Raw genomic sequence first — 13212 nt, 5'->3', positions numbered from 1 at the left:
TCAGGACTGAGTCGTCACTGGTGGATGCCCATTGCCCCTGGAGACCCTGACCTGTCAAGAAGCAGCTTCTTGGGATTGACAAGTGACAGGACTGGTGGCATCAAGGAGGTATTGCGAGCCACCAGAATATCCTAAGGGTTCTCCTGGGACACTGTGTGCCTTGTGTTGGGTGGGCAGTGAGTGGATCGTCACGGTAAAGTTAAGCCAAAGGATGCATAGGCTGGTGGGAGCTCTGCAGTGCCAGGACACACAGTAATTACCCATTAATTTATTTAGTACTTAATTAATAAAACAACAACTCATCAGCTCAAAAGATTCTATCCCTTCCGTAAAATGTCTCACATGAAGTGTAATTTCTATCATGAAGAAGTGTGATTTTTCAGGATGCATATTCATCGCAGGAGAAGAAATACTGGTGTTCACCTGTACTTGCATTGTCCTCGCTTTTCTATCATGGTGTGCTCCCTCCTTCATCTTCCAGGCACAAAACCCATCTTGATTACACAGAACATGCTGAATGTCTCCTTTTACCAGCTGCCAGTCTGGACCCATGCACTTCCTATTGTTCTCCTGGTTTGCCTTCCCCTTACTCTTTAATCATTCAGACCTCTCTCACCAACCCAGTTGCTGCTTTGAGTTTCAGTGAGTTCAAGCTCACCCATCTCTCAGCAGTCTGTCTAATGGTTTCCTTAGCAAGACCCTCATAATTTATCATTGAATGAATATGATACGGATTGATATAAACACTATTTTTTTTAATTTCCTTTTAGTCATTTTAAAATACATCGTGTACTTAGCCATCCTTTTGGGAATATAAACATTACTGGAGGCAACAAAATAAAGAACTTGAGCTTTGTTTTTTTGAAAATTGCAAAGCCTCCCCAGGGACATGTTAGGGTAGATAACTGGAGGTCATCATTACAGACAGGCAAAGCACTGTGCTGAGAAAACTCTTGGTTGCTTTTCTTGAAGCACAGGGGCCAAGGCCTGACCCCTGGAAGTGGGAGGGGAGATCCTGCACCCCTACATCTGGCTCAGGGCTCTTCCTGGGGATCTGTGGGATGTGGTGGGCAGTGTGATGTCATGAGAAGAACACTGGTATGACACCTGCCAGCCTCTGCACAGGGTTGCAAGGAATCGATGAGGCCCCACCGTAATGAACATCTCTCCTCATAAGCTCTAGCCAAGGGGACAACAATGTCAGGGCTTTTGGGGCCCTGCATTCTTGCCAGCACCCTCTGCCTTCTCCTCTGCAGGCTTTGCTATGCTATCCAACATTTCTCTTTCTTTCCTTGAAATCTGCAGACACCCATCTCTGTTCACCCCCTTGCTCTCATCCCGGCATTTCAGTCATTTCACCAATGTCTCATCAACCCTCACCAGCTGTTCCTTGAAACACAAAGCCATGGTCTGATCACAGACACTCTTTGGTTGACCTCTGGCACCACAGCACAACCCTTTGAGGGACATTTTTTCCTCCTCGTGGCCAGTGCGTAACTTCCATGCTGCAGTCTGTGTCATTTTTTTTTTTTCTCCTGCTCTTTCCTACTACCAAAGAAAGCTCCATCAGGGTGGAAACCACTCCTGAATTAGGCATCCCAACTCAGCAGGCTCCTTGCGGCCTCTCAGCCAAGCAGACACAAGTCACCTCAGCAGCAGCTTCCAAGCCATGGCCCTGCTGCTGGCCTTACAGCTTCTTGGCTACACACAGCCAAGCCTTGTGCCTGCTGCTGCCCACTCATGGACTCAAGCAGAAGGGACAGGACAACCCATATAGGGGCCTTCTTTCTGCCTGGGTCCTCTGGGGGTGTAGGCAGAGGGGATCCCCCAGTCAGCATGCCAAGCAGGTGCCTTCTGCTGGCCTAGCAGGGCCACTGCCAGATGTCAGCCCAAAAGTGCAGCTCCCAGGGAGAAGGCAAGGGTGACCTGCCACCTCCAGACACAAGTGACCTCACAGTCCCTGCCACAGTCACATTCCTGCTGCTGGGGCAGGAGATCCTGAGGCAGAGCTGAGCTCCTCTGATCATCCCCACCCATCTCCTCCTTGTGGCCCACAAGCTGATGGCTTTCATGATCTCAGAGTATCTGTCTCATATCTGTTGGCTACTCCTTTCCAGAGACTGACATGGCACCTAAGTCAGGATGGTGAAGAACACAAAGGCTGTACTTGAACCCTGCACAATATGCCCAGCAGTTCTTGTACCACCCCAAAATTTTGTTTCCTGCCTCCAACTTTTGGATACAGAATGGCTTCTGTGTACCCAGGCTATCTTCTTCCAAACCCTCATGCATGGTTCAGTTTGCCCCAAACGTCTTGGAGGCAGTGGCCCCCTCTGTCTCGAAAACTGAAAGCAGTCCTAAAGGATGACTTCAGGCAAAAGCTGACACCTCTGACATGACAACCCCTATCCAAGACCTCTTCCTCTATGGGGCCTACCAGGTACTTAGAAAGAGCCGATCTCAGAAACTACATGCACAGCAAGTGCCTTCTGCTGCCCTACCATGGACACTGGCAGATGTGAGCCTAAAGGCACAGATCCCAGCCAGGAGTCAAGGGTGACCTGTCAGCTACTTCAGAAAGCAGTCACCTCACAGGCCATTTAACAGCCATTAGCTTCCTGCTGGACTTAGTGCTTCTGATACACCACTGAGCTTATAATGCCACACCTACAAAACACCCCCTTTTTGGGCCAGGACCTGCCCAGGTAGAAGTGATCTGGTTGTGATCCTCCAACCTCATGGCACACCTGCTGGGCTCCCAGCCTCTCTGACACTCAGGAGCCAGTTCTGTGCCAGTCCTGTGAGGTGCTAGGGCAGGAGGGATCTTGTAGGCAATGTTCCAGCCCCATGCCTGTTGGCAGTCTCTCAGCTCCTTGTGCACAGTGAAGATCACGCTCACATCCAGAAGTCGTGTGCCTGAAGCCAGCTTACAAGACACTCACGGGAAACATCCTTGCAGCCCCAGCCCCAGCTGGTGGTGCTGCTCTGCAGAGCGAGGGGGCTGTGGTGCCCAGAGCATGGGGGCACTCTGCAGGGCTGTGCTGGGCAGGCTGGGAGGCAGACCCAGCTCATGGGGTCACTGCCATTGCCCCAGGGCTGCAAGGAATCACTCACCATGCTCCTTTGCTGGGGCTGCTGTGTGCCCTGGGGCTGCAGATCCCTCCTCTGCTTGCTCACGCCAGATTGAGCACTTGAGCTCTGATCAGTCCACCTCGGAGGAGATCCCCCCTTAGGAGGGAAGTGCTGCAGTGGAGGCCAGCTGTGCCACTGCCGTGCCCACTGCCTGTCCCTGCCTGCAGTCCCAGCTCGGCCCCACAGCAGCACTGGCACCAAGCTGCAGGAGCAGCCGGGCCTGACGCCACCAGCAGGGCTCAGCAGGACAGGGTGGCAGTGGCAAGAGAGCAGCTCTGCATGCCCCAAGCGCTGGTGTTCCCTGGCCGTGCTGCTGGGATGGGACTTTTCCTCTGCACCCCTGCACACAGACACTGCCCCTGCAGCGCCAGGCCTGGTCTCAGAGGAAGGCTTCTTTCTGTAGATTTCAGAGACTGATTTTTGAAAGTGTGATTTGTGCTGTTGGACTGTGGTTGTCAAGCATGTTGTGCTTTATCCTGGCAGACAGCTCAGCACCACATAGCTCATCCTCACCCCTGAAATGCTCATGTGTTGAGATAAGGATGGTTTGATTGGAAAGGAAAGGAAGAGATGTTGCTGCTGCTGCTGCTGATAATGATGATAATGTAGTTTATTAAATCATGCGATGACAGTGCAATTGCTCACCACACACTGACCAATACACAGCCCATCCCCAAGCAGGGGTCCCCCTGAACCTGGCCAGCCTGCCTCAGGATCTCCTGTGTAGGTCCTTTGACCTTGCTTTGTTTTATGTCAAAATCAGCGGTGGTGGTGGGACTTCATTCAGTCCACAGAAGTCCACCATGATCTTCCACTCCCCATTAGAATTTTGCACTGTCCATATGGGACTATTAAAGGGTGAGAGAGCCTTGCTGATCACTCCTTGGCTCTCCAGTCAATGAACCAGGTCATGCAGGGGAATCAGGGAGTCTCTGTTAGTGTAATACTGCCTCATATGCGCTGTTGTGGTAGTTATTGGCACCTGCTGCTCATTGGCCATCAGCACGTCCACAGCAGAAGGGTCCTGTGAGAGAGTGGGCAAGGTAGACAACTGTTTAAAGGTAAGCCTTTGGATCTTTGGAGTACCCTTTCCTGAAGGACTCTATACTAAGGATGCACAGAGCTTCTGGGCCAGTCTCAAGGGGTTGCTTTTGCCACTCTTTCCCATTAGACTCACATCAGCCTCCAATACAGTTAACTACTGGGATTCTCCCATCATTCCAGAAATACAATTGGGTTCTGGCCCTTTTAGCTCGATGGCATTACACTACACTGTGCATTGGTGTCCTTTAAAACCTAACACCTGCTGTGGGTCTGATGTGCCAAGCAAGTAATCCTCAAAGTCCAATACACTCAGTTGCCTCCTTCCTCCCCCCGGTTGGAGGTAGAACCCCTCTAGTCCTGCTCATAGTATTCATTACTCTGTTTGGAGGACTGCCCACTAGAAACAGGAGCAGCAATTTTCTCAGAAGAACCAATTTTTGTGAATGTTTTTCCTTGCGCTTCATGTATCCATGCCTCTAGGATGGAGGTAGATTTTCCATCCCATTTACTCATGGCTTCTCCGTGATCACACAGTTAAAACCACAGAGCTGCACGTGATATGTACCCACTATATCACCTTTCTTGAGTAGAGGGACACTTGCACCTGAGAGCTGAGGTATTGGTTCGTACAGGTGGGGAGGAAGATGTATTCTCTTGTAGTTCTTGGACCTACTCAGACAGTTTCTCCATAGACGAGACACAGGTTCGTAGGGAAGAAGAGAGACTTTCTTTGTAATGCCATAGCTGGCTAGCCAATTCATCCACCATGGGTTCCTCTTGGTCTTTCCTGGTCATTACTGCCAACGAATTGGCATATGATTATGGTGCGCTCTCTACAAACTTCTGTCACATGGGTCATGTGCAGTTGACTTCATCGGGATCTTTGGACAGCTGTTAGTTTTCTAGGTTTCTACAAATCACCTTCAGCATGGGTAATTCCCTCAGGTACAGGATACCCCTCTGCATGGTAGTCCACTTGCCTGGTTGACATAGAAGATCTTCCTTCAAGGGATACCTTTCTTTCAGGCCTGAGAGGATTAAGTTCCTTGTGCCCTTTTCCAATGGCTTTCTCAATCACCCCTCACGTACAGGAGGATCCCAGCTGCTTGGCTTCCCTGCCCTCTAAATCCAGACTGTTAGCCCCCTTCTCTCAGCACTGGAGCAGCCAGCTGACAATGTGCTCACCGAGATGATGGCTAAAATATTTTCCCATGTCTCGTAGCTTACACTGGGATAGGGATCACATGGTTTCTGATGCTTATATGACCTCTTCTTCTTGGTCATCCTGCCTCCATGATGGACCAACTTAGGAGAAACCTGCCTCTTCTACTTCCTCCTCCTTTCTTGTCTGGGTGCCTGAGTTTCTTTCCTTTCTAAAGAAAAACTGACTTTTACACCCATTGTTTTCTCTTGCATAAAGAGGCAACCGATACTGGCACAGGCTGGTTCTCTGGCCCAGCCATGGGGCCCATTGCAGGTGCTGGAGTGGCTGCAGGGCCCATCACTGGAGTTGTTCTGGCTGCAGGGCCTTTTGGATGAGTTGGAGTGGCTGCAGTGCCTATCGCAGGTTTGGGAGTAGCTATAGGGCCTGTCACGAGTGTCAATTTAACTTTGGGCCCACCTCAGGAGCTGGAGTGCCTGCAGGGCCTGTTGCAGGGTTTGGAGTGGCTTTGGACAGGCCATATGCCTGTCCTGGAGGAGAAGGGGGATGTGCAGGAGAAAGAGAGAGGGAAGAAGTGGTGAAAAGCATCCCCCACTGTCCATCCCACTTCCACCCACCCTGCATAGGTTTACTCCCCAAGGAGAAAAGGCAAAGAGTTTAAAAGAGTGTAACTCTAAATAATTTCTAAGAGATGAAGAGATGGTTCCTGAGGTATGGAGGCAGCAATTATTTTATCCTGTCATAAGTCAGCGTTATCCAATACAGCAAAACAGTAACCTTAAACCAGCCCCCAGAACTGATAAAGAGCACACCATGGATGACAATTAGTAATGTGCTGTACAACACAATTCTGAAAACAAGCACCACAGACCCCAGATCAAAAATATCAATACTGTGATCAGCAACTGGTAAACTGATCTAATGCTTTTAACAATTTACTTTTAAAACGCTGTTGTCAGATCTGTCATCTCAACCTTTGTGCTCCATGCTAGGCACCAAAAAGCCTTGCTGTGGTTTGACCCAGCAGGCAGCTCAGAACTGTACAGATATTCATCCAATGGACTGCAGGAGAGAAGAGGGAGAAAAAAAAAAAAAAAGTAAGAGTTTATGAGTTGATATAAAAGCAGATTAATAGGACACAAAGGAAATAATGATAACAACAACAATAGCAATAAATTGTTATTATATATTTCATCATCAACATTATTATTATTATTATTATTATTATTATTATTATTATTATTATTATTATTATTATTATTATTATTATTATAGACACAGATATAATTATTATTATGGCCTGGCACATCAGACCCACAAAATGTATCAGGCTCTACTAGACACCAGTGCACAGTGTACCCTAATGCCATCAAGCTAGAAAGAGGTCCACCTGTATATCTGGAGTGACAGGGGGATCCCAAAAGTTAACTGTATTGGAGGCTGAAGTGAGTCTAACTGGGAAGGAATGGCCAAAGCACCCCACTGGGACTGGCCCAGAGGCTATGTGCATCCTTGGCATTGACTGCTTTAGGAGAAGGAATTCTGAGTTTCAAGGTGGGGCTTTGACATAGCTGCCTTGGAGACAAAGGGCATGAAACTGTTGTCTACCTTGCTTGGCCTTCCACAGAATCCTTCTGTTGGGGGTTTGCTGAGGGTTGAAGAACAGCAGGTGCCAATGGCTACCATGGTGGTGCACCTGAGGCAGCGTCATGCTAACCGAGACTCCCTGATTGCCATCCATGAGCTGGGTCATCGACTGGAGAGCCAAGGTGTAAATGTAGAGCTCGGGAGCGTAGTTTAGTGATGGACTTGTCAGCACTAAGGTAAAGTTGCCTGACCTGGGTTACACGTCCCAGAGTAGTGTCAGGCACAATGCAATTCTTTTTGCCTTCTGCATCTACAGCACAGGAAGTAGGATTTTTCCCTGCTCTATTGACTGGGCAGCTCTTTTCACTTTACTCAGTTTAGGTTTGTGTGGCTGGAGGGGGACAATTTCCCAAAAGAAGCCAAGCTCATGGGTACAGCTACAGCCACAGGAAGATTTTTTTTTTTACTTTTTACCCTGAGTTTTCCACAGAAGACCAAAGAGAGACCATGGATGTCCAGTTGTCTACTAAGATTCATTTAGAATTTCTCAGGATCAAACGGTCATTTCAAATTTATTTTATTTTATTTTATTTTATTTTATTTTATTTTATTTTATTTTATTTTATTTTATTTTATTTTATTTTATTTTATTTTATTTTATTTTATTAATTTATTTTATTTTATTTTATTTTATTTTATTTTATTTTATTTTATTTTATTTTATTTTATTTTATTATTTTTTATATTTTCCCTGATTATCTTAGAAAGCTTTTCATGTGCTGAACTGTGCTACAGTTACAGGAACAAAGACTACTGCTGGCAGTGGAGGTGTCAGACCTCCAGACTGTTTTTCTTCCCAATGAAAGTCTCCAAAGAAGTCCCCCTGGATCAGTAGCAATAGGAGAATGATGCTCAAAACTGAAATGCAGTAAAATTCAGCCTTTAAAACAAAAAAATATTTGTATTAGCTGCTTTTTTGAAATCTTCTTCCTTAACTACTTCATGCAAGCTCTGCCATTAGCTGTACAAGTCTTGAAGTCATGAAGAAAACTATGGAAGAGATGTCAGGAGTTTCTGCATTTTAATGAGTACCATGGTGTTTTTTGGTCTGATGCTATGACGCTCAGGTACTGAGAGGAGAATAATGCAACTGCTAGAGAAAGTGAAGTCGGGAGGAAAAGCTGAAGTGACTTGGAGTATTAATGGGCCCCACGGAGGGCTGTTACTAATGAAGCCTCCCCAGGGACTTGTTAGGGCAGATAATTGGAGGCCATGGTTAAAGACAGGCAAAGGCACTGTGCTGAAAAAAGTCTTGTATTCTTCTAATGAAGGAGAAGAGGCCTCATCCCTGGAAGTGGGAGGGGAGATCCTGCACTCCGACATCTGTGTCAGGGCTCTTCCTGGGGTCTGTGGGATGGGGTGGGCAGTGTGATGCCATGAGAAGAGCAGTGGTATGAAACTTCTGAGGTTCTGTACAACGTTGAAATGAATCAATGAGGCCCCAGCACAATGATTTTAACATATCTCCTCCTAAGCTGTAGCCAAAGGGGCAGCTATGGCTGTTGTCTCTGTTCCTCAGGCCTATGAGGACACAGCTTCTCATTAAAGCACCAGGGCCTCATTGCCTCCTTGCCACCACCCATGAACCAGGCAGGGCTCGTACCATTCTCCTCACTTGGCCATGCACATCCCCATCTCCTACTGACCAGGAAGCGTCCTGTGGAAGATGTGAAGGGAAAGGATCTTCCTTCCCAGAGGACAGGGGTCAAGGCCTGGCCCTTGTGCTTGGTGACACACATCCAGTTTGTCTATACCTCAGTGTCACCTTCACATTGCCTTTGTCTCCTTGTCCTCACTGCCTCCAGGGTTCTGCTCTAACGAGCTCCAAGGGAGGCTGTGTGAGTGCTGGCCCTCAGGGGGACACTGCAGGAAACTTGCCTCTGACTTGGACTTCTGGAGAGCTGTCTTCAATTGTCTCTGAGTGCCTGAGGTTTGTGGGCTCATCAGGAAAGCCCCCAGAGGGGTGATTGCAGTGCCTTGGGCTGGTGCTGTGCTGCTAAGCTGGGCCAGGTTCATGGGACAGAGAGAGCTTGTGGCAAGAGGACCCTGGTGCAGAGAGACAGCTGTGCCCAGGAGCAGCTCCTTTGCACAGCGCAGCAGGACTGGGGGGCTCTGACCGCAGCTGGCACACAGACAGGAGAGAAGGAGAGGGGGCTTGGAGGCAGCTGGGTGTGGGAGGATGCTGAGAGCTGCCTGCAGGAGAAACCTGCACAGCCCTTGACAAGGTAAGGGTCTGGCTGCAGGGCCGTGCAGCTGCAGGTCCTGGAAGGGTCTCCTCCTGCTGTGTCTTGTTTCTGGGAGGGCAGTGGGCAATGCAGTAGGCTTTGAGAGTCCTGCTGGGTTGCAGTGTGAGGTGAGGAAGTCTGGCAGAAACCTCTTGTATAGCCATAAGCCAGGTCTCCCTGGTCTGCCCAGAACACCCTGCTCGAGCAGGCCATGTCAGGCTCTCTGTCAGCTGCCTCATAGTTCCTGCAGCCATAGAAAAGAAGACAAGCTCACAAGCTCCATCTGGCTTTCTGTGGCCCTCCTCCCTCAGCAGCCTTCTCCAGTGTCTTCTCTGTTTTTTCAGGGAAACAGTCTAACGGGATGGTCCTGCAACTCATATAGGGGTGACACAGGGCAGCTAAGAACAGGACTGCTGGGCAGAGCTGCTCTGCTTGATCTTCACCAAGGGACACTCCCACAGGGTATCAAGAGGAATGCACAGGAAATTTGAGGACATTCAGCAACCCAATTCCTATCCTAAGCTTTGCCAGGCCTACTGGGATAGAATAAAGCAAACAAAATACCTACAGCTCAGCTCTGCACTCATCTGAGTTGTTTGCAACAACTGACAAGTAGAAGGCACTTGAGGTTCCCTCATGTTCCTGCTTCCCTCCTGCTGCACAGGAGGAAGAAACGCTAGGGAGCCCACAACTACCCATTCTTCCAGTGTCACTCTCAGCTAGCACCAGCCACAGCTCAAGGAAGAGAGCTGCAGAAAATGTCTTCACATACTGAGCCTTGGACTGGGGGGTACTCTAAGGCTTGCAATAGTTCTTCCTCAAAGAAATCTTTTTTAACTTTTTCTACCGTTTTCTCTCAAACAGGCAGCTGTGTTCAATGTCAGAAAATGCCCAACATCAGCTCTGTGAGTGAGTTCCTCCTGCTGGCATTCGCAGACACGCGCGAGCTGCAGCTCCTGCACTTCGCGCTCTTCCTGGGCATCTACCTGGCTGCCCTCCTGGGCAATGGCCTCATCCTCAGCGCCGTAGCCTGCCACCACCGCCTCCACACCCCCATGTACTTCTTCCTCCTCAACCTCGCCCTCCTCGACGTGGGCTGCATCTCCACCGCTCTGCCCAAAGCCATGGCCAATGCCCTCTGGGACACCAGGGCCATCTCCTATCAAGGATGTACTGCACAGGTCTTTTTCGTTGCTTTCTTGTTTGGAGCAGAGTATTCCCTTCTCACCGTCATGGCCTATGACCGCTACGTTGCCATCTGCAAGCCCCTGCACTACGGGAGCCTCGTGGGCAGCAGAGCTTGTGCCCAGATGGCAGCAGCTGCCTGGGGCAGTGTCTTTCTCAATGCTGTCCTGCACACGGCCAACACATTTTCCCTGCCCCTCTGCCACGGCAATGCTGTGGACCAGTTTTTCTGTGAAATCCCCCAGATCCTGAAGCTCTCCTGCTCAGATGCCTACCTCAGGGAAGCTGGTCTTCTGGTCTTTAGCGCATTTTTAGCATTTGGTTGTTTTGTTTTCATTGTGCTGTCCTATGTGCAGATCTTCAGGGCAGTGCTGAGGATGCCCTCTGAGCAGGGAAAGCACAAGGCCTTTTCCACGTGCCTCCCTCACCTGGCTGTGGTCTCCCTGTTTGTCAGCACTGGCATATTTTCCTACTTGAAGCCCCCCTCCATTTCCTCGCCATCCCTGGACCTGGTGGTGGCATTTCTGTACTCGGTGATGCCTCCAGCCCTGAACCCCCTCATCTACAGCATGAGGAACCAGGAGCTCAAGAATGCAGTGAGGAAACTGTTTCCATACATGCTTCTTAAGCATCCATGATGTGTTCAGAAGATGTATTCTTAATACTGTGCAAATATTTTGATTCATACTATATCATATCATTTTTATTGTTACTAGTGTTATCATGACATTATCATTCATAATAATACTAAAATAAATAAAAGGGTATTTGGAAAAATGACACAACATTTTTTAAATTATTTTTCTCTGTAAAAATTTGAACAATATTTCATTTTGTTTTTAATAATCTCATTCTTACCATTCTGAATGTTATTTCTTGTGTTAGGTTTGACCACATGGTCTAATGCATATACAGAAGCAGGCTTACTTGGTAGTTAAAGACAATAAAGATATCATGAGAAATTCATTGGTCTCAGTATCCTTCTCTTCCCTTCTCCTCTGGAGCTGGGGGAGCAGTCCCAGCATCGAGGAGGGGCTCAGGGCCAAGAGCCCAGCTGGCACAGGTAGGAGCAGTGTATTTGGATTAGACCTTGTGGATCTAGGTGACAGTCCTGTTGTCTCTATATCAGAGCTCTGGCACAAAGCCTTTTCCATGTGCCTCCCTCACCTGACCATGGTGTCTGCCTCCCTCAGGCCTGTCATGGTTTCCTACCTGAAGCCCCTCTCCAACTCCTCCCCATCGCTGGACCTGGTGCTGGCATTTCTGTACTCAGTGGTACCTCCAGCACTGAACCCTCTCATCTACAGCATGAGAAACAAGAACTTAAAGTATGGAGTGAGGAGACTGCTCCTATACATGCTTCTTAAACATCAATAATGAGTTTATAATATATAGTCATAATTATGTGAAATTACTGTGATTCACGTCAGTTCACTTTTATCATTATTTCAGTAATGTTATTCTTAGCATCCTGCCTGTTAATTAATTTATTTACTCTGACCAAATCATCTAATCTACCCATAGGACTAGTTTTCCAGTGTAAATAAAGACAATAAAGAAGCCATCAGAAATTCACTGATCTCAGTATCCGTCTCTTCCCATCTTCTCTGGAGCTGGTGGAGCAGCTCCAGCATGCAGGAGGGGCTCATGGCCAAGAGCCCAGCTGACACATGCAGGAGCAGCCCTGGTGGCCCTTTGGGGCTGCCCCTCACTGCCCGCTGGGCTCTGCCTCTCTGCTGCCTTTGGGTTGGTGCTGCTGCTTCCCTGGAGCCATGGCCATGGTCAGCAGCAGGATGTGGTCTTGTAAGGAATGGAACCTGAGCATGAAATAAATGGTATTGAATAAAGGGTGGATAGATATCCTGGTTTCAGTTAGGACAGAGGTAATTTTCTTTCTAGTAGCTGGTAGGGTGCTATGTTTTGGCTTAGGATGAGAAGAGTGCTGATAAGACGCTGATGTTTAATTGTTGCAGAGCAGTGCTTACACCAAGCCAAGGATGTTTCAGCTTCTCACTCTGTCTTGCCAACGGGCAGGCTGGGGGTGCAGCAGGAGCTGGGAGGGGACAGACCCAGGACAGCTGACCCAAACTAGCCAAAGGGGTATTCCATACCTTCTGACGTCATACTAAACAATATGTAGGGGTGGGTAGCCATGGGGAGGAGGGCTGGACTGCTCGGGGTTAGGCTGGTCTTTGGTCAGCGGGTGGTGAGCAATTGCATTGTGCATCACTTGTTTGTACATATTATTAGTAGTAGTACTATTATCACCATTATTGTTATTATTGTAATTGTTATTATTATTTTCCTGTCTTAATAAACTGTCCTTATCTCAATTCACAGGCTTCACTTTCCCGTTTGTCTTCCCCATTCCAGAGAGGGAGAGGGGAGAGTGAGCGAATGGCTGTGTGGTGTTTAGCTGCTGGCTGGGTTAAACCACGACATGGGGTCAAATGATTAAATAGTGTATAAGGATTTGCCACTGCTGGGAATTTAGTCACTGTTCTTCGATTTACAGCTCTTAGATCTTGAACCAATTGGCATGTCCCATCAGCCTTTTATTTTTTTTTTTTTTTATGGGTAATACAGGCCTCTTATGGGGGAACATACATGGTTCTAAAGTCCCTCCATGTAATAGCTGATCTATGACTGGTTTTAATCCCTTCCTTCTAATGGAATGGGATACTGTTTTACAGGTTTCTGGGATTCTGTTATTGGCTATTGAACCATACAAAATTGAATCATTCTCGCCTTATCCTTATGTTTAGTGCTTCTAATACTATCCCAATAACTTAACATTAGCCCTAAGGGACTATCCGG

At 48.1% G+C, this 13212-nt stretch overlaps 1 protein-coding gene across 1 annotated transcript; it reads left to right on the top strand.

Moving 5' to 3' along the window:
- Positions 1-10097: 10097 nt before the first annotated feature.
- LOC309888293 (olfactory receptor 14C36-like) lies at positions 10098-11033 on the top strand (the record flags this gene model as incomplete). Its single annotated transcript, XM_082780532.1, has 1 exon — positions 10098-11033. One exon carries the CDS (start codon positions 10098-10100, stop codon positions 11031-11033), a length of 936 nt encoding a protein of 311 aa, XP_082636658.1.
- Positions 11034-13212: the final 2179 nt, after the last annotated feature.

This window comes from Aythya marila (genome assembly GCF_965140915.1).
Source record: "Aythya marila genome assembly, chromosome: 28".
Classification (NCBI taxonomy): domain Eukaryota; kingdom Metazoa; phylum Chordata; class Aves; order Anseriformes; family Anatidae; genus Aythya; species Aythya marila.
The sequence above is the reverse complement of the archived record's forward strand: the minus strand, read 5'-3'. Positions and strand labels throughout refer to the sequence as shown.